Source organism: Schistocerca cancellata, chromosome 3, assembly GCF_023864275.1.
Source record: "Schistocerca cancellata isolate TAMUIC-IGC-003103 chromosome 3, iqSchCanc2.1, whole genome shotgun sequence".
Lineage (NCBI taxonomy): Eukaryota > Metazoa > Arthropoda > Insecta > Orthoptera > Acrididae > Schistocerca > Schistocerca cancellata.
The window spans coordinates 483,008,787-483,028,991 of NC_064628.1; the positions used below are offsets into that span (position 1 = coordinate 483,008,787).

The 20,205-nt window shown below is 43.9% G+C and overlaps 1 protein-coding gene across 1 annotated transcript in view; it reads right to left on the reverse strand.

Moving 5' to 3' along the window:
* Positions 1 to 4,942: 4,942 nt before the first annotated feature.
* Positions 4,943 to 20,205, reverse strand: part of LOC126175256 (knirps-related protein-like) — a 111,593-nt gene continuing 96,330 nt past the window's right edge. Inside the window, exon 3 of the mRNA XM_049921898.1 lies at positions 4,943 to 8,159. Coding sequence (XP_049777855.1) covers positions 6,861 to 8,159 — 1,299 coding nt within the window. The 3' untranslated portion in view covers positions 4,943 to 6,860. The remainder of the gene's footprint in view (positions 8,160 to 20,205) is intronic.

The following is a 20,205-nucleotide window of genomic DNA, read 5'->3' on the forward strand; positions in this document are numbered from 1 at the left end:
GTCTAGACGTCATGTTTAAAAAAGCAGCAAGTTAGTATTCACAAGACCGATGTTTTCGGAATTCACACTGACTGGATTGGGAGAAATGATTCTTTTCTATATACCTCATCACGTTTTACCTCTTTACAGGGTTCTACAACAGATACGCATCAATTGCACGGTACTTTTGTGCATAATTTCTGTTGCCCTTCTCGTAGACGGGTGACACTTGTGCTTTTTTCTATTCACTGGGATCCGTTTTTGTTCAACCGATGGTTAAAATGAGAGCTAAAAATGGTTCAAATGGCTCTGAGCACTATGAGACTTAACATCTGAGGTCCTCAGTCCCCTAGAACTTAGAACTACTTAAACCAAACTAACCTAAGGACATCACACACATCCATGCCCGAGGCAGGATTCGAACCTGCGACCGAAGCGGTCACGCGGCTCCAGACTAAACCGCCTAGAACCGCACGGCCACATTGGCCGGCAAAATGAGAGCTAACTCGCCTATAAATACTTTATAGAATTAAGCATATGCAGACTTAAAATTGAAAATAATAAAAATGTTTAGGATTGTAAGTGCTTGATCCTGCAATTTTTAAAGCGCTGTAAATAATATATCATTGACATAAAACTGTGTATCTTTTCGGACGTCTGAAGAAAGCACTCGGCGTGATTCTGATTCAGTAAAGCATTGACTAATATATGCTATTTTTTTGCGAACTAATGCAACAATATACAGTACACTGACGAGAGAGATTATTTACATTTTCATTGATAACAAAGCCTACTTGAAAGTAATTTGTTGGTAAGCCCTCCCACCAGTCCATGTAGACCGAAATCTTCGGAGAACCTGAGTGCTCCCAAAGTATAACATTTATTTTTTTGAATAATTTTGATTATAACTGTTGTTTTTGCAATCTTATTTTATGTTCCTTTCACTAATTGTGAGTTTAGTCACAGTATAACTTTACAATATATTTGACTGTCACGCATCAACGCATTTAGCTGAATGTCTGAAGCATGCTGTAGTCTTTAATCAATTAAGAAACGGTATTATTCTCATTATTTCTTGCCAGACGTTGCAGAGTCATGTTTCCCCCTTCCATCACGAAGCACAACATAAATCAGGCTTTCTCAACCGATTATCACGAATTTTTTTCTGTCTATAGATCTAAGCTTTATAAGTTTATAATAAAATCTGTTTATTTTTTACAATCAGCAATAATAATTTATAATCAGTTTCGAGACGGTCTGCACGAACTAGCGCCTACAACGATGTGTAACTCTCACTTCTGTTTGCTGTTAACTCAAGCTACGGTAAAAGTACACTGATATCGAAAATTAAAACAAAATTTTACAAGGTTGCTTTTATTTTGCCACAAAACTGTATAATCAGGTGGTAGTAAAGTAAGAACAATACAAAGAATACAGGACTTAAACAACTGCAACATGCATAGCGGTAAACAAAAATGTTCTTGGATTTTTGCAACTTAACGAATTTGCAAACACATTCCAACAACTGGTTACTGCGCTCAGATAGCGTGTGACTACCTCTGGCTGCAATACAGGCCTGACATGCTGTGGATGATGTTCTCACTCTCATCTTGAGGCCATTCTCCCTGCAGTGCTGCTCGCAAGTCTTTGAGAGTGGTTGGCGAATGCTGACGTGATGCAACCCGTGTCCCCAGAGCATTCCAGACGTGCTCTATGAGATTCAAATCGGGAGAGCGAGAAGGTAACGCCATGTGTACAGTATCTTCCGTTTATAAGAAAACATCAACCATGTGTGCTCTATGAAGTCGAGCATTGTCGTTCAGCAATACGAAGTCTGGGCCCACAGCACCTCGCTACAAACGCACACGAGGTTCCAAGATCTCGTCACGATACATGACGGCTGTTAAACCTTGCCGATTCAACGGGACAATTTCATGAAGAGGTGTTTGGGTGGTCAACATAACCTTCCCACACCATTAGGGATCATCCTCGATAACAGTCTCTTTCGACAATGGTTGGGTTAAAAAAAAAATGGCTCTGAGCACTATGGGACTTAACATCTGAGGTCATCAGTCCCCTAGAACTTAGAACTACTTAAACCTAACTAACCTAAGGACATCACACACACCCGTTCCCGAGGCAGGGTTCGAACCTGCGACCGTAGTTGTCGCGCGGTTCCAGACTGAAGCGCCTAGAACCGCTCGGCCACATAGGCCGGCAATGGTTGGGTCCCGAAATCGTGTTCCACGTTCCCTCCAGATGTGAAACCGTCGAGAATCAATGTCCAGGCCAAATCAGGATCATATGTGAAAAGAACGTTGGCCCACTGTTCGAACATCCAGGTGGCATGTTGACGGTTCCACTCTATACGTTCCCGTCTGTGAAGACGCGTCTGAGGTACACATAAAGCAGGTCTCCGAAAATAAAGGCCACACTGCCGAAGCCTTCTGTACACCGTTTCCCTCACGTCCAGTGGATGCTGAGAGGTCAGATGCCAATTGCCGTGCAGTACTGAGGCGGTTCAGTCGTGCCCTTACAGCCAAATAACGGTTCTCTCTTTCTGATGTTGCACGTGGTCGTCCCCGCCCTGGTCTTCGGGTTGTTTCGATCTCCGTAAACTGTTGCCACATCCGAAAAGCAACAGAACGATTCACATTAAGCCAACGGGACTCATCAGTTTGCGACTGTCCCTTTCCGTGGTTATCCACCACAGAGAGTTTGATAGGTGTCTTCTCTGTGCCATACTGCACCGTCTGTGACCGTGTATACAGCGATTGTGGATGTGAGACTACCCGGAAAACACTATCCCGTTTGATAGGTGTTCTGACTTCATCGTTAAGGTGAAGTCAGTTTTCCGTTGACTAGAATGCCGTTTTCCCTGCAGAACACGATCGTATGGACGCCTGCCGTCAGTTTGTATGATTACATCGTGAATTAGACACAGGATGGGGAAACAGTGGTTTGTTGCTTTGATTTTGGACACCAATGTATTTGACAGAGATTGTCTTACTTTTCCCGCTTTTGGAAAACAAGAGTACGAGCACCCTGCTAACTTGCTCAGTTTTAACGTAAGCAGTATTGATTGTATAGCTGAGATGATAGTTCAAAAATCAATGTTCATGACATCATCAGTTAGTGCTAAATGTAGTGAAATAAAATTTTACTATACGTTACCTTATCATCATCATCATCATTATCATCATCATCATCTTCTTCTTCTTCTTCTTTTCATTGCCGTTCAACCCGTGTAGACAGGCTATGTTGTTCTTGATTTTTGCCAATTTTATTTAAATTTGCGGTGCAGATGGCCTTACTGTCTGTGAACTGTGTAAACTTTGCTCCGTTTGTGGCTGTGTGTTAAATGTTTGTGTGACGTATGCTCGTAGGCGGAAAGTGAAATCCTCGCAGTTCAGTGCTACAGGTCACGTGCTGTCTTCGTGGTTTCAAAAATTTGGTGTGATGTATTATTAATCTTCTAGCGACACCCTCAGCAAAAATCTCCACTTTGATTCAGTGTGTGCATGAAAGGCATACACTTGGAGGCTATGGCCGAACGGATGTCTTGAAAAACTGTTTCTCTCGCAGTGGTAATTTGCCATGTGCTGTGTCCAGCATGTTAATTTGCGGAACGTTAAGTGTACGATATTTACCAGCTGGTCTAGTTGTTACGTTTCATCAGAGTAGAGCATACTGTGGTCCTGTTCGTGATTAAGGGCAACTTCGTATTTTTTTTCTTTTTTTGCAGGTTCTTGGTGGACAGTTACGTCGTTACTGCCTATGTTAGCCTTTCTATCGGGCAAATTTCACTTTTTTACCCTAAGTTTGATCTCTGAGTAAAACAGTACTTCATAGTAAATATGTTTGTCTGAACTGAAATTATGGAGACAACATAAAACACTTTTGAGACAGCAGTGTATTTTTTTTATTTGTAGACCAGAAATAGCACTGACGTCGTTTAATATGCTTTTTCATCACGGAGTCTAAGATCGATGGTAACTAACGAAGGCATGCACAGATTTCACAGAAGAATGTCTTTCGAACACAAGACACAACAGCAGGTTCGTTGGCATACTGCGTTCCGTAATGTGTGTTTAAGTCTGTTTCTATAAAATGAGAATAGAAATCTCTAATCTATATTTTTGCAGGTGTGATCGAAACAATCGTATCTTGTATCTTACAAATTTTAAATTGAGAGAAGTAAGCACAGGTAAACTTTCATTAGTTCTTTTAATGTTCTTAATGGCAGCCTGTTTACGACACTAGAGATACTGACTTGAGTGAAGCATTGGGAGTTAGAGGTAATGATTCGCAAAGCTCATCCGGTCAGTTACATATTCTTCCCTTACTTGTTGATGATGCTTATACAGGTGAAGATTTTCCAGTAGTAGAGCAAGGCGAATGTATTTTGAGTCTCTGTTAATTTTCATGAAATTTCATGTATCTTTTGTTTCCAAAGTTTCATTTATCATTCTCTTAGAGAAGCTGTGAATCATTTCTCTGCAGGCAGCTACGTCTGGTCGAGTACAGTAATGCAGATGGAACTGCACAATAAACTTTCACACTTACCTTTGCAAATGAATCAGTGTTGCTGCCGGAAATTGAAGTATCACACCTGCCTCTCATAGCCTATATGTGAATGTTTAAAATCTGTACATCGCAGTTTTTCCCTACCTGTTATTATAAGAAATTTCACTATTTTACTTAGACATAAATTATAGTAGCCCATCGAAAGAACCCTGGGAGTATGTATTTTTGTGTTGTGGTTCTAACCCATAAAATAAAATACAGATGTTCAAATGAAAGAAAAGACTCTGTGAAACGTGGACTGGAGACAGAATCACAGATTTTTATGTTCAGTCTTTTGTTACCTCCTGGAAAACTGTCTAGGAATTACCTCAGAATATAAGCAGAAATTTAAAGTTGAAGTAAGAATCATGTGGACTGCAAATGTTCAATGTACAGTTTATTTGGTGACTGAATATCACAATTTTAATATAGATAAAAAGCGAAACAACAATAAACAATTTACTGCGTCAAAGTAGAACTTATTCTACAAACAATATTTACAATACAATAACATTATTTGTTGCTAAATATCATGAACAAGCAGGTATAATTGTCAGATAGTCTTTAGACTAAACTCAAACAATAACAGCAAAAATATTTACTCAGACTGGCCATAAGTCCCATAGTAACTTTCTTCACATAAGTAAATCTTTTCACCAGATTTGTGACATTAAAAAACTTTGATTATAACAAAACCCAGAAGTGTTTCACTTACGGCATTCCGATATCATAGAAATGAACAACATGTTATCACAAAATTTCACCAACCTCAGACATACCACAATGAGATCATTCCTTCACTGATTTTATTTGAAATGTTGGTCAGGTTCAGCTGTTTGGAAAAAAATAGTTTATAATGTTTCGATCTGTTAGATAAGTTATGAATTAGACCTTCCACTAGCAATGCTCAGAGACTAAAATGAAGTACTGAAAAATGAGACTGACTCGGACAGTGTTTACTGTGGCATGGGAAATATAAGAGGGTTGGGTTATAAACATAAATTTCAGTTGACATCTTAGTAAATTTCACTAATTAGTGCGGCGGAACCACCGTAAAACGAAAAAATGTTACATGCTTGTCTTCAGCTATCTTCCCTCAGGTAAAACAGTTCATTGGTGTCTTGCTTGATGCGTACAATTCAGTTTTCAACGATTTGTAACTTTTTGTAACTGACCGGAATGTAACAGGTGTGAGCAGAAGAACGCTGTTATGAGTAACATTGTAAGATTGCGTAAATTTTAAAGATAAAGAAGGTTAGACGAACCATACGATAATTAATTCGTGGGAAAGGTTACTGAATAATGACACTCGTTTTCTCATTTTCTTCGATGGACAAATTGTATGGAAGTAAACATAGTTGAAAAATTAAGATACACACGAGATTTGTGAAACCTTAACCATGACTAAGCATTTTCTTGTAACTAGCAATGTTCTTATGCTCAAAATTCAATCAACTGTGACGGTCAACGCTTAATTCCAAGTTCTGTACACTCTTTTGGTGTTTAGATTTATAATGAGTGAGTGTAAAATAAAAGTCTAAACAGCGAATTAGGTTGTGGGATCGACATGTTACAACGTAGTTATGTAATTCATCACTCAGTCCGTGTCTGCAGCTTCCAAGGGACAAAAAATGTTATAATTTTCTACACAGCTGCACTGTTTATTTCTGAGCTGTTTATCGCCACAACTAAGTGTGCCGATTTCCTATTCGTAAAGACGTACAGGTACATTTGTGTACAGGATGTAGGGACGTAAGTGTCGAAAAGAGGAATGATCTCATATCCTGGCTGTCTGCATCTCCTTTGGATTGAAACACGGTGCATAGAACACCTGAAGAGATGATCTGCGATTTACTTGATGTTCCTTATCGATAGTGACAGTGACGCTTCCGTAGCTTTTTCAGCTAAGACGAGTCTAGGACGGGAACTTTCGTTTTCGTTACGTATTCCGAAGTGCGACATCAAAAGACGTCTTCGTGTCGTCTGTTAGCTACAATGAGCAACAGTGGCTCCGTTCCAACTTGGAAGTGGCAACTACCGGTGAAGCTCTACAGACGATGAGAAATTAAAAATAATTGTCTTTGCAAGAGGTGGAAAGATAGTTTGTGCCACTAGTCCCTTGGCTTTAGATAACGCTTGCATATGAGGTCATACAGGAATTCACGAATTATTAGAGTGTGTGGACAACTCGAATCGTCTTTGGACATGAAGCTACTTTGTTTTCAGTGACAAGCAGCTGTATACAAAGGCATCTGAGACTGTGTACAGCCGTGGTACACAAACTCCTAAGGCAGGTTGTTCGGGGCTGTGCCGCGTCACGCTTTGGTCGTGAGATCGATGGGCGTGGCACGGTGCGCCAGCGAGGCGTGGCCCTCCGCGTCATCGACGTCTGCGCCGCAGCCGTGCGACAGCCCCGAGTCGGAGCGGTGGCCGTCGGCGTCGCCGTCTCCCTCGGCGTCGCCTTCGTCGTCGTCGTCGGCGCCGTCGGCGCCACTTCCCTTGCTGCCGCTGAACCCTCCCGGCGACAGCGACCGCCGCTCTTCGGCTCGTATGCGGCAGCCCTTCATCGACAAGTCCATCGGGTTCTCCTGCTCCTGATCGGAGAGCAGCAGCGAAGGAGAGTGGTGCGACGACGAGCCGTCGTCTTCGTTGCCGTCGTCGTCGGCGTCGACGTCACTGCCCGGGGCGCCTCTCGGCGTAGACGGCGGGGAGACCCTCTGGGACTGCAGGATGGCGTCCAGGAAGAACCTCTTGCCGGCCGCGGCGTCGATGGTGTTATTGTTGAGGGTGGAGGCGTGCGTCGTCGGCATTTTGGGCACTCCGGCGTGGTGGCCGTGCTGCTTGTGCGGGCCCGCCGGAGGGTACACGTATCCGCCGTGCGTCGGGAAGAGGAACGGCGCGCCTGCCGCTCCCGCACCGGCGAACGCCGACGGCTGCAAGAAGGCGGCGGCTGCCGCGGCGGCAGCGTGCGGGAACACCGAAGGCGCCAGAGACGCCAACGTCGCGAACGGCAGCGGAACGAACATTCCGTCCTTGTGCGCTGCCGGAGACGCCGACTCCTTGAAGAGGCTCGCTGTCCGCGAAGCCAGCCGCTGGTCGCTCACCTCCACCGACGAATCGGAGTTGTGTGACTCCGGGGAACTGATGGACGGCGACGTCGAATTCTTGTACTCGTCCAGACCCAGAAGCATGAGGTCTTCCTTGGCCCGCTGGTGGTGGTGGTGCGACATGGCTGCAGCCAGCTGGTGGTGTAATCGCGGGTCAAAATGAGGGTGGTTGCCGGGCTGGGCTTGATGGTGGCCGAGTATCCCCAGCGCAGACGGATGCGGGGGCGACCTCTGCTGCCTCCCCACCTGCTGCTGGTGGAGGTGGTTCTGCTGCTGCTGCTGTTGCTGTTGCTGCTGCTGCTGCTGTTCTTGCAGTAGGCAGTGTATCTTGAACCAGTTGGAGCGCCGGCCGTAGCGGGAGCCGCTCTTGGACATGCCCACCAGCAGGCACTTGCGCAGGCGACACGCCTTGCAGGATGTGCGGTTCTTCTTGTTGATCACGCACTCCCCGTTGTTCTTGCACTCGGAGATAGAGCCGAGGTTGTTGTATGACCGTCCAAAGAAAGACTGAAAAGAGAAATATCGAAATTAAAACTAAAGGAATAACTCAAAAGAAATAAATAGTAAATAGCGGTAAACTGAACTTGTTAAAACTGCAAACAGCTATTAACTGATGATTTATTCACAGTACTGGTTTAACTGCGTTAAACTAGCGCCTTCAGGTGATATATAACGTCAAACAGATTAGCACAAGGAGACACCCCCAACATTCGTAACCCAATGAAGAAGGTAAGTAGTCAGCAAATAATAAAGGGCAGGTCCAGAGTGAGATTTTCACTCTGCAGCGGAGTGTGCGCTGATATGAAACTTCCTGGCAGATTAAAACTGTGTGCCGGACAGAGACTCAAACTCGGGACCGAGTCTCGGACCAGCACACAGTTTTAATCTGCCGGGAAGTTTCAAACGGCAGGTCATTGGCGCAAAGAGTGTAGGGATGAGGCACAATAACAAACTATTCGGGACGCGGGAATAAACATATCAAATATTAGGAGACCCGACTAACAACTAAAAAGGCTGTATTTGATTGTTGTCAGGGTAAAGCAGTGGAGGCGGTCCGCAGTATGCTGGCGGGGATCGCCTTACGACCGGAGGCACTAGTGAACATCGATCACGGTGAAACAGGTGATCTGAATAAATTGTCAATTAACAGCTGTTTACGGTTTTATTCAAGTTCAGTTTAACATAAATGTCATCGTCTGTGGCTGACCATGCTGTAGAACTGGATGTAAAATAGTGAATAACGCATCTTACGAAATATCAAAGGCCTAAGCCATAATATATTAATAAGTGGATATTATAATCAAGATTAACAGTAGCTAGTTACATAAAAGCCTATTACTAAGTCTGTGTAAGATTTGAGAATTTCGATAGCCATAAAGAGTACTCTCGAAGATTTAATAACGTTCACCATTGCTAGTGTAGCTGACATACTTTGCCCCCAAGAAACAACAGCAGCCAATACGGCCTTGAGTAAATCTGTCACGCAGTTAACAGTTCTGGAATAGTTAACAACTTCGTCGATTGTGAACGTGTAGCCTCAGTTTCGAGCAGAATTCCAGAAGAGAGCACCTGTTTTCAATAATTTAAAATTACATCACGTAGGCTGTTTATATATAACTACACGGCTGAGTTACGGTGTACTGTGGTGGCATTCTTTATTAAAACGAGGCTTGGAGGCATTTGGATGACTTCACATGGGGAAGAATCTTCGGGAAACTGGAAGAAGGACGAAATGTGACGGGTGTAGCCCAGGAGTTTGGCATTGCTGACGGCATTGTTTCAAATGCATTGGTAGCATTCCGAACCAAAGGCACTGCTGCCCGAAGGAGAGGGGGCAGTCGATCACGGCCAACACCAGCACATGACCACAGCACTGTGCAGTAGGCAAGAAGGGACCCAGGTCAAACGGCGGTTGCAGTTGCAACTAACGGCGAGCAGCCTCACACTTTAAAGTGGCAAGGTGACTGCATCGTAGGGGCCTCTTTGTCTGGCGATCAGTACACGGTCTTCCGTTGACACCCGTTCATCGGCGGCACCGATTGCAACGGTACCAAGAGCATAGGAACCGGACCAACGAGGAGTGAATGTGCGTGCTCTTCTCGGGTGAGAGCAGATTCAGTCTGAGAAGTGATTCTGGACGTGCCCTCACATGACGAGAGGTGTACCCAGGGACATTGTCCAACTTGATCGTTTTGGTGGTCCAAGTGTTATGGTGTGAGAAGGCATAATCTTACATGGGGGTACTGACCTCCAAATCTATCAACACGACACACACACCAGCCAACGTTGTTGTGACACTGTGCTCCTTCCCCAAATGCGTCTTTTCAGGGTCATATTCGGTCCTTACTTAAATGGATGATAATGTCCGACTGCATCAAAAAATGTGGATGGAGGAGCTCTTGGAACGACACGATATTCAGCGAATGGACTGTCCTCTCCGCTCCCCGACTTAAATATCTTCAAGCACATGAAACATGCATTCGAAAGACGTCCAGCCGCACGTTTACATGTTCCAATGACGATCGAGCAGTTGTGAAACATACCTGTGGAGGTGTGGAACACTCTACCTCAATAATAAATATAAGTGTTATTTGTGTTCGTTTCACTGCATATTTCTTTCAGTTACCTTCTGTACTGTACTGTACTATACTGTAGCAATTCTTTCCATGTATGGTCCAAGTTTCATCGAGCCATGTTCCTTGCGAAAGTTACTTTCGTTCGTAAGTTTAGTAACTAGTCTCAAAAACACGTGTCCTGGCAAAGTGAATTAATGCAACACAGACTGATGTAGAACATCTTGAGTAGCGAAACACAACGGAACTGAATAGGGCTCAAGCAGCCATTTACGATATAAGGTGGAACTAATTGCAAAGTAACATTTACGTCATCCCGTCTGATCGGTTGCGTGTGAAGCAAACATAAAAAGGTAGAATCTCGCTGTGCTTACTAGGTGAATTGTTGAAGAACATGTGTTAGAAGAAAGACGGAAACAAAACAGCAGAGGACTGTTTTCATTGTGCATAGAACAGATTGGATAAGCGTAGGGGAATTGAAAATAAGCACAATGGATAAAAATTAGTCACACATCACGCTAACACCGTCTAACACCAACTCTGTCCTAGCTAATGGCTTCAGCTCGGCGAGGAAGAGACACCAGAAGTTTCTTCACGTACCAATGGGCGTGATATAAACTGAAGTGTTTCATCTGTTGTTTCAAATATCTGTAGATAGCTTTCCGGGGGTTAAATAATTAAATAGTCGTATAACGTGACTGTCTGGGAGTTCCTCAAGAGGGATGTCCAGCTGCCTGGTGGAAGTCTTTCAACTGGACCGTACTTCAGCGATTTGCATACACTATGTGATCAAAGTATCCGGACACCTGGCTTACAAGTTCGTGGCGTCCTCCATCGGCAATGGTGAAATTCAGTATGGTGTTGGCACACCATCACCCTTGATGACAACTTCCATTCTCGTAGGCTTACATTCAATCAGGTGCTGGAAGGGTTCTTGGGAAATGGCAGCCCATTCTTCACGGAGTGCTGTACTGAGGAGAGGTATCTATATCGGTCGGTGAGGCCTGGCACGAAGTCAGCGTTCCAAAACCTCCCAAGGGTGTTCTATAGGATTCAGGTCAGGACTCTGTGCAGGCCAGTCCATTACAGGGACGTTATTGTCGTGTAACCACTCTGCCACAGGCCGTGCATTATGAACAAGTGCTCGATGGTGTTGAAAGATGCAGTCGCCATCCCCGAATTGCTCTTCAGCAATGGGAAGCAAGAAGGTGCTTAAAACATCAGTGTAAGCCGGTCCTGTGATAGTGCCACGCAAAACAACAAAGGGTGCAAGCCCCCTCCATGAAAAACACGGCCACACCATAACACCACCGCCTCCGAATTTTACTGTTGGCGCTACACGCGGTGGCAGATGACATTCACCGGGCGTTCGCCATACCCACACCCTGCCATCGCATCCCCACATTGTGTACCGTGATTCGTCACTCCACACAACGCTTTTCCACTGTTCAACCGTCCAATGTTTACTGTCCTTACACCAAGCGAGGCGTCGTTTGGCATTTGCCGGTGTGATTTATGGATTATGAACAGCCGCTCGACCATGAAATACAAGTTTTCTCACCTCCTACCTAACTGTGATAGTACTTGCAGTGGGTCCTAAAACAGTTTGGAATTCTTTTTTTGTGGTCTGGATAGATGTCTGCCTATTACACATTACGACCCTCTTCAACTGTCGGCGGTCTCCGTCAGTCAACAGACGAGGACGGCCTGTACGCTTTTGTGCTGTACGTATTCCTTCACGTTTCCACTTCACTATCACATCGGAACCAGTGGACCTAATGATGTTTAGGAGTGTAGCAATCTCGCGTACAGGCGTATGACACAACTCACACCCAATCACCTGACCAAGTTCTAAGTCCGTGAGTTCCGCGGAGCGTCCCATTCAGCTCTCGCACGATGTCTAATGACTACTGAGGTCACTGATATGGACTACCTGGCAGTAGGTGGCAGCACAATGCACCTAATATAAAAAGCGTATGTTTTTGTGGTGTCTGCATACATTTGATCACATAGTGTATATCTAACCTACCCCAGTAATCTTACTGGGTCAAGTAGACCTACAGCTTAACGAGGAATCTAAATCACCTATTGTTCCTGATGCTGGAATTTGTTCACATCATTGAGAGGTGAAGACTAGGGTAAAGTCAAGCAGATTATCAAGGAGAGTTGTGGCGTAGGCAACTATCTTATTACATCAGATGTCAGGTTACACATCCGGTGCCACTTGGACAACTTATATTCAAGATCACCCCCCACTCTCCTCCCCGTGGGGAGCCACTTGTAATTGATAAAGGTCACCCAAAGGAACCCTCCCCACAAACATCTTAGGCAATCGTGAGAGTTATATCAAGGCAATGATGAAACTCGATACAGGTCACATGATATAAAAATGGCGGGAAACATCTCCCCATCTCTCTTAGCCAATGGAAGCACAATAATACGGGGGACTACTATCGAGCTACATGATAATCTTGAATAAAACTCGCACTATTACTTAAGATGTGTGGAGAGTTCCTCTGGATGACCTTGTTCATTTCCCAGTGGTTCCCTTGGGAGAGATCAGTGGAGTCTGACCTAGAATAAAGGTCGCCCAAGTTGGTACCCTAGCCCTGGATGTGTAACCTGACACCTTATGTGATAAGATCTTCATAACATACTAGAGTAGTATGAAGAATTTCGAGCTCTGGCAGGAATTCAGCCCATAGAGCTTTCGATGTTCAACATGCGCCCTAGCACTTGTTCACCAAGTCTGACTTTGTGGGGCTAAGATCACGTAACTGAACGAAGCAGTCGAAGCGTGATGGGTGCTTGAGTGTCTGTCATACCAGGAAGACGAAAATGACCACAGCGTAATTATGAATATGTGGAAGGAAGGGCACCACTTGGTCATGAAGAATACTGAGATCTTTCTTATGATCAAGGAACTTGAATCAGCGAGAGCAACTCATACTACAAAAAAGCTCGTAACACCTTACACACACTGCGAGTTAAAACGTTCATGCGACCGTCGCTGCACTATACGCTTTGCACTGTTTGAAACTGGCCAGTGTTGCTACAAGTTGGATCACTCTACACGCTTCCAGTCAGCTACTGTCAGTGTTGTTTACCACACCGAAGAAGTTCAGTTTTGTATGTTACTGTAAAGAAAGGCCTTTTACGATGTACCCACTCCGGATGTCCATCGAAAGTTGTTCCCTTCACAGAGTTTGCGCGGAAACTGGTTAGGTCACTGATACCAGTAACGTACAACGAATCAGAAAGCGATAGTCTCTGCTGATTAGAATCTTTACTACAACCACTATTCGCGCCGTGTTACGTGACTGCCGGTGGTGCAACACTCCTTTTAGACACGCTGGAGAGTCCACTTTCATACACCAACAAATCGGACAACTTTATTCTCTGTGTGGTCATGGTCAGGACCAGACACGATGGCTCCTATCAGCCAGTCTGTCACGCCTCCACGTCGAACAGTCTTATTGCACTGAACCCAAAACTTCACTGCCACAATTTAAGTCGACGGTGGTGGGTCACGTGGCTGGATGCTACCACTTAATAGCACCCACAGCGCTCCGAAGCGACCACTGTGTTCTTTTAAAGATGTTACAAATATTGCGTCCGGTCAGCTCAGCTTACTAAAGGTATTCCCGGAAGCTCCCATTTGAAGCCCTCTGGTAAGAGGAAGACCAGGTTGCGAAGAGACAAGGAGGGGCCCCGTGCGTGCCGCTGCAGCGGTAGAAAGCTACCGCTGGAGCAAGCAGCGCCTGCTTCGATGGGATGGGCTGGGCTAGGCTGGGTCTCACAGACCGGCCGCGTCTTTCGCAACGCCCGAGACAATACGGTAAGCCACGCGCCGGAAACGGCGCATCGCCGCTACGGCTTTTGTTCGGCGGCCCTTGCCCACTTTCGCGGGTCTGTAGCGATCTTAGGCCATAGTCGAGTTGTCCTCATTCTGAAAACTCCGCATTACCTGTGTGCCCGTAAAGGGTCATCAGATTTCATATCTGCTTTGTGAAGAACGTCAAAGGGCTCTGTATAAAGGTATACTGTTTCATATTCATACAAGCTGACCAGTCACCACCTGTCAATAGCCTGAATAACCGCACATTTTTGCAGTGCAGACCGCTGCAAGACGCACAGGAAGAGAGTCACTGTGGTGCTGGGAGGTACCGACAGGGATGTAGAGCCATGTGGACTCCTGTGCTGTGGCCAGCTGCGTCTCGGTTGAGGATCCATGGCGCGAACAGACCGATCGAGGTGGTCCCACAGATTAAATCTGGGTAGTTTGTTGACCAGGGGATACGGTAAACTGATCCTGTTTTCTTGAACAGAATCAATCGGGACCCCGAGTTAGGCAACATCATTCGACGGTTGAATCGAATCGTCACTTCGTTATGATTTAACTCCATAATATACCGGGTGATCAAAAAGTCAGTATAAATTAGAAAACTTAATAAACCACGGAATAATGTAGATAGAGAGGTAAAAATTGACATACATGCTAGGAATTACATGGGGTTTTATTAGAACCATCCCATATTGATAGACGCGTGAAAGCTCTCTTGCTCGCATTATTTGGTGATGATCATGTGCTCAGCCGCCAATTTCGTCATGCTTGGCCTCCCAGGTCCCCAGACTTCAGTCCGTGCGATTATTGGCTTTGGAGTTACCTGAAGTCGCAAGTGTATCGTGATCGACCGACATCTCTAGGGATGCTAAAACACAACATCCGACGCCAATGCCTCACCGTAACTCCGGACATGCTTTACAGTGCTGTTCACAACATTATTCCTCGACTACAGCTATTGTTGAGGAATGATGGTGGACATATTGAGCATTTCCTATAAACAACATCATCTTTGCTTTACTTTGTTATGCTAATTATTGCTATTCTGATCAGATGAAGCGCCATCTGTCGAATATTTTTTAAACTTTTGTATTTTTTTTTTGTTCTAATGAAACCCCATGTCATTCCAAGCATGTATGTCAATTTGTATCTCTCTATCTACATTATTCCGTGATTTATTCAGTTTTCAAATTCATACTCACTTTTTGATCACCCGGTACTACGGAGACTTCTGAATTTTATCTCAGAACATTGGTGCATGCTCTCGTGTTGGGGAACTGTTTTATGTTTGCTCTTCTCCTCTTCTCGGATAAATCCTACCTTAGGACTGATGCCACCCTGTTAACATGAATTTAGACACGAAGACGTGTTATTTGGCATAAAATCTGTTGTTTCTTATTACTTCTCAAATTAGTGTTTTCCGCTCTGTATACACTACCACACATCTTCTTAATTTATGAGTGAAATTGTTCCTTAGCATCCTGAATTTCAGTATACCAAATTACTTAGATATAAATGTTTACTTTTTAGTGCATCGGAGATTTTTCAGGAATTTCGTTTCTTAGGCATCGCTTCAACAACTGAGCCATCAGGTAAAATTCCATACTGGCACACATTTGTTGAAACTTGTAAGGTGAGTAACTGAACTGAACGTCTTATGTTTCGGACGGCCGCTCAGAGACGGTTCCATCCTCATAGAGCATGTATAATCGTGTGATACTACTGGAACTCGAACCACACAGCCACTCTCACTTGATGCCGTGAAGCATCGGTTCATTCGTGTTAAGAGTCATTACCGTGACGCATCACAATTGTCCTTAATAGGCCTGCTTTAACCCACTAAGGTAATTGGTTTCGTCAGATATAACTAGCAGCTTCGCCACTTTCTATAGTCCGTGGAAAAATTGCTATTACGTAGTGAAGTGTACTTGACACTTGTATTGAATAAGAAATATCGAGTGGCTCCCAGTCTAGCGCAAGTACGAGGACGTGCTGGAAAATAATGCCTCCCATTTTTATCTGAAAAGTCTTAAAGCTTTTTGAAAAAATCAAACGCTATTAACATTCTACATCTTTATTCTTCATCTGTACAAATTTCCAGCCCTCTACCGCTAGAGGGCTCCGAATTCTGGCATGTAGCATGGCAGTGTGTGACGTGACTGTGTCGGTGCGTGAGGAGCAGCAGGCTGTAATCGAGCTTCTGATTCGAAGAGTTCGCCCACACATGGAGAACCCTGTCCTTCAGCACGACAGGAACCAGACCAAACACGTGCGCTGCGACATCTGCAACCATCCGCCGCCTTGGGTTCCTTGGGTTCTCCACCACATAGTCCCGACTCGGCGCCAACTGATTTTTATCTGAAACTTCCTGGCAGATTAAAACTGTGTGCCCGACCGAGACTCGAACTCGGGACCTTTGCCTTTCGCGGGCAAGTGCTCTACCAACTGAGCTACCGAAGCACGACTCACACCCGGTACTCACAGCCTTACTTCTGCCAGTATCTCGTCTCCTACCTTCCAAACTTTACAGAAGCTCTCCTGCGAAACTGCAGAACTAGCACTCCTGAAAGAAAGGATATAGCGGAGACATGGCTTTGCCACAGCCTGGGGGATGTTTCCAGAATGAGATTTTCACTCTGCAGCGGAGTGTGCGCTGATATGAAACTTCCTGGCAGATTAAAACTGTGTGCCCGACCGACACTCGAACTCGGGACCTTTGCCTTTCGCGGGCAAGTGGTAGAGCACTTGCCCGCGAAAGGCAAAGGTCCCGAGTTCGAGTCTCGGTCGGGCACACAGTTTTAATCTGCCAGGAAGTTTCATATCAGCGCACACTCCGCTGCAGAGTGAAAATCTCATTCTGATTTTTATCTGTTTTCAAAACTTAAAGAACAGCTTAGATGATTATGAAGCGGTGCAAGCAGAAGTGAGGTTATTTCTCCGTCAAAAATATCAAACATTCTACAGTGACGGTATCAACAAAGCGCTCTCTCGTCGGGAGAAATGTGCTCTTTGCCAGGGTGACTATCTTGAGAAATAATTGTGTAGACATGAAGAATAAAACTGTGGAACGTTAATAAAGTTTGTTTTATTTAAAAAGTTTGAAGAGCTATCCACAAAGAAGTCGGAGGCATTACTTTTCAGCACGCTCTCTAGTTCGATTTGATGCCAATTCGGCAGCTTGCGTTTTAGTGTCGCTTCTTATTTACAAAAAATCTTATCATTTAACAGCATGAAGCTGAGTGGACCATGTTACATGTCTTGCATGACTTAATACGGTCATTGTTGACTGAACCCAGGACCTTCGTGTCAGGAACCTGTAGCTCACGGATCCCAGCAATGTGATAGACTGGTAATCGAACTTGGCCAAGTTCCACGGAAAAGATGTATTTTCTAGAAGTTATGAACCACGAAGCTTTTTTTTCCCCCCAGAAGCTTTCCTTTTGAGACGATTTACAATCGGTGTTTATTGTGTATACTAAGAACGCGGTACTCGAAACAGAGATGATGACATCGCAGCGGATTTGAGAATATTTGTGAGTTATGGATAGGGTATCATGAAACAGGCGCCATGTACGACTTCCGTATAACGTTCGTGTGCTGACTGGCAGGCACATTTGATAGCCGTTCGTTAGCGGCTTTCACGCGAGCTGATCGAACGACAGACTTTTCTGCTATACTGACGGGCAGTTGCATTGCTTTCCGTTTTTTATACGCGAATATTTTCAAGAAAATGTACCTTCTCTTTTGGTTTTATAGCGTAATTTGGTAGTGGTTAATAGCCTTGAGGGCATATATTTCCATGGCTAGCTGTAGGAATTAGAAGTACTTCCACTACGCACAGCCACTACTTAACAGCCTTGAGGGTGTATATTTCCATGGCCACTACTACGCACAGCCACTACTTAACAGCCTTGAGGGTGTATATTTCCATGGCCACTACTACGCACAGCCACTACTTAACAGCCTTGAGGGTGTATATTTCCATGGCCACTACTACGCACAGCCACTACTTAACAGCCTTGAGGGTGTATATTTCCATGGCCACTACTACGTACAGCCACTACTTAACAGCCTTGAGGGTGTATATTTCCATGGCCACTACTACGCACAGCCACTACTTAACAGCCTTGAGGGTGTATATTTCCATGGCCACTACTACGCACAGCCACTACTTAACAGCCTTGAGGGTGTATATTTCCATGGCCACTACTACGCACAGCCACTACTTAACAGCCTTGAGGGTGGATATTTCCATGGCCACTACTACGTACAGCCACTACTTAACAGCCTTGAGGGTGTATATTTCCATGGCCAGGTGTAGGAATTAGAAGTACTTCCACTACGTACAGGGAGCTCATAGTCTGAAAGAATAAGGGAGTGTTTTCGCTGCAAGGCTAACTCAGGTGCAAACTGTTTTTGAGAACTTGGCGTTGTATCCTGAATCGGGTTTTATGTTGTGTCTGTCATCCAATCCACAGTCAATTAGGTTCTCTGACATTTCGTTGTGGACTACTTGTCCAATCTTTCTATGACACGAGTAAGTTGTTCTTTCTTGCTTGTCTACACTATTATCAATCGGACAACAACGAAAGAGTAAAAATCTTCAACAAGGCCTTAGAAAAATTTTATAGGATTCATTTTTTTCACTCATAAACATTCCTGCTCATTTCCTTCTTCCAAAATAAGTTTCGGAAACTGTCCGGTATTGAGATCATTATTATTGGTAGATTTTGTTAAGATATAGGAACAAAACACTGTCGTGTTCTCTAAATAGTTTTCTGTACAAGGATTGGACTATGGAACAATCTCCCTCAAAAAAATCAGAGAATTAAATTCCTTCGAAGATTCAAAAGACAGTTAATGGCCCACTTTTTATCGCAATAGCCATATCTCCCATACAGTAGTCTACAATTCACTCTAGGCGATCCCCCTTTTCCCACATTTTTTCCTGCGCCTTGTTGGTAGAGTTCTTCATTTAAATTCTGTACTTTCCTGACAGTCACAGTCACTGTCATTTCATACATACTCGTGCTGTACTAGTGTATATCATTCTTAATGCCCTTCACGATTTTTATCATAATTATTATTATTAGTGTCACGTATTATTTTCATTATTATTATTATTACTGTAATTGTCAATTAATGTTGTCATTATTAATGTCAGTTATTATTATTGTATTATTATCATTAGTATTTCTGTGAATGTTTTTGTAATATCTTTGGTATGTGTTGTCCTTGATCAGGTGTAAGAGAGGGCCTAATCTGATTGGGCTAAATAAGCAGTAAATAAATAAATATAACAGAATGTAGTTACATTAAGGACACAACTGGCAGTAGAGAGATAAATCTTACTGAAAAGTGTACCATACTATAGCATTTATCAACATCAATACCAGTAATATAACATCCACAGCTGGGCTAAACCCCCTACAGACTTCAGTTACGGGTTTCCATGGGCATCTCCATGTTTCCTTCCGCTATACAACAATATTATCGTCTAGTAACATCAAATTAGACGCAATGTCCTATAGTCTTCGTATTATTTTCAAATATTTTAACTTAGCGATGTGCTGTGGAGAACATTGGAGAACAACAGGGTACAAATTTCCGTTCGCTATTCAGCTTTAAGTTTACTATCATTGCAGGCAGATCTCAGAATGATTCTTTCAACGAGGCGACAGCCAATTCTTCTTCCAGTTTTCTCCCATCTGAGTCAGCTCTTTCTTGTTAAGAGATTTTGATCATTGAGCTTAAGTTCTCAACAAACTTCCTTCGCATCTTTCAGCGATCATGCATTGACTCTTATGTTGTAGAATTATTTTTGTATCCCCTGTCTCTATATTTCATAATTAAGCATATCAATTTAATTTACAATTTAAGTAATCTAGGAATGAATTCTAGAAAGCCGAATAACGCAAATTCTTTAGATTTCGTTGTCTTTGTAATTGCCAGTTCTAAAAAGGTCACAGTTCATAATAAATGACGGGAAGCCATCCAGTAAAACAGAAATGATATCTGGCGTTCCCCAAGAAAGTGTTATAGGTCCTCTGTTGTTCCTGATCTACGTAGAAGATTTAGGAAACAATCTGAGCAGCTCTCTTAGGTTATTTGCAGATGATACTGTCATTTATCGTCT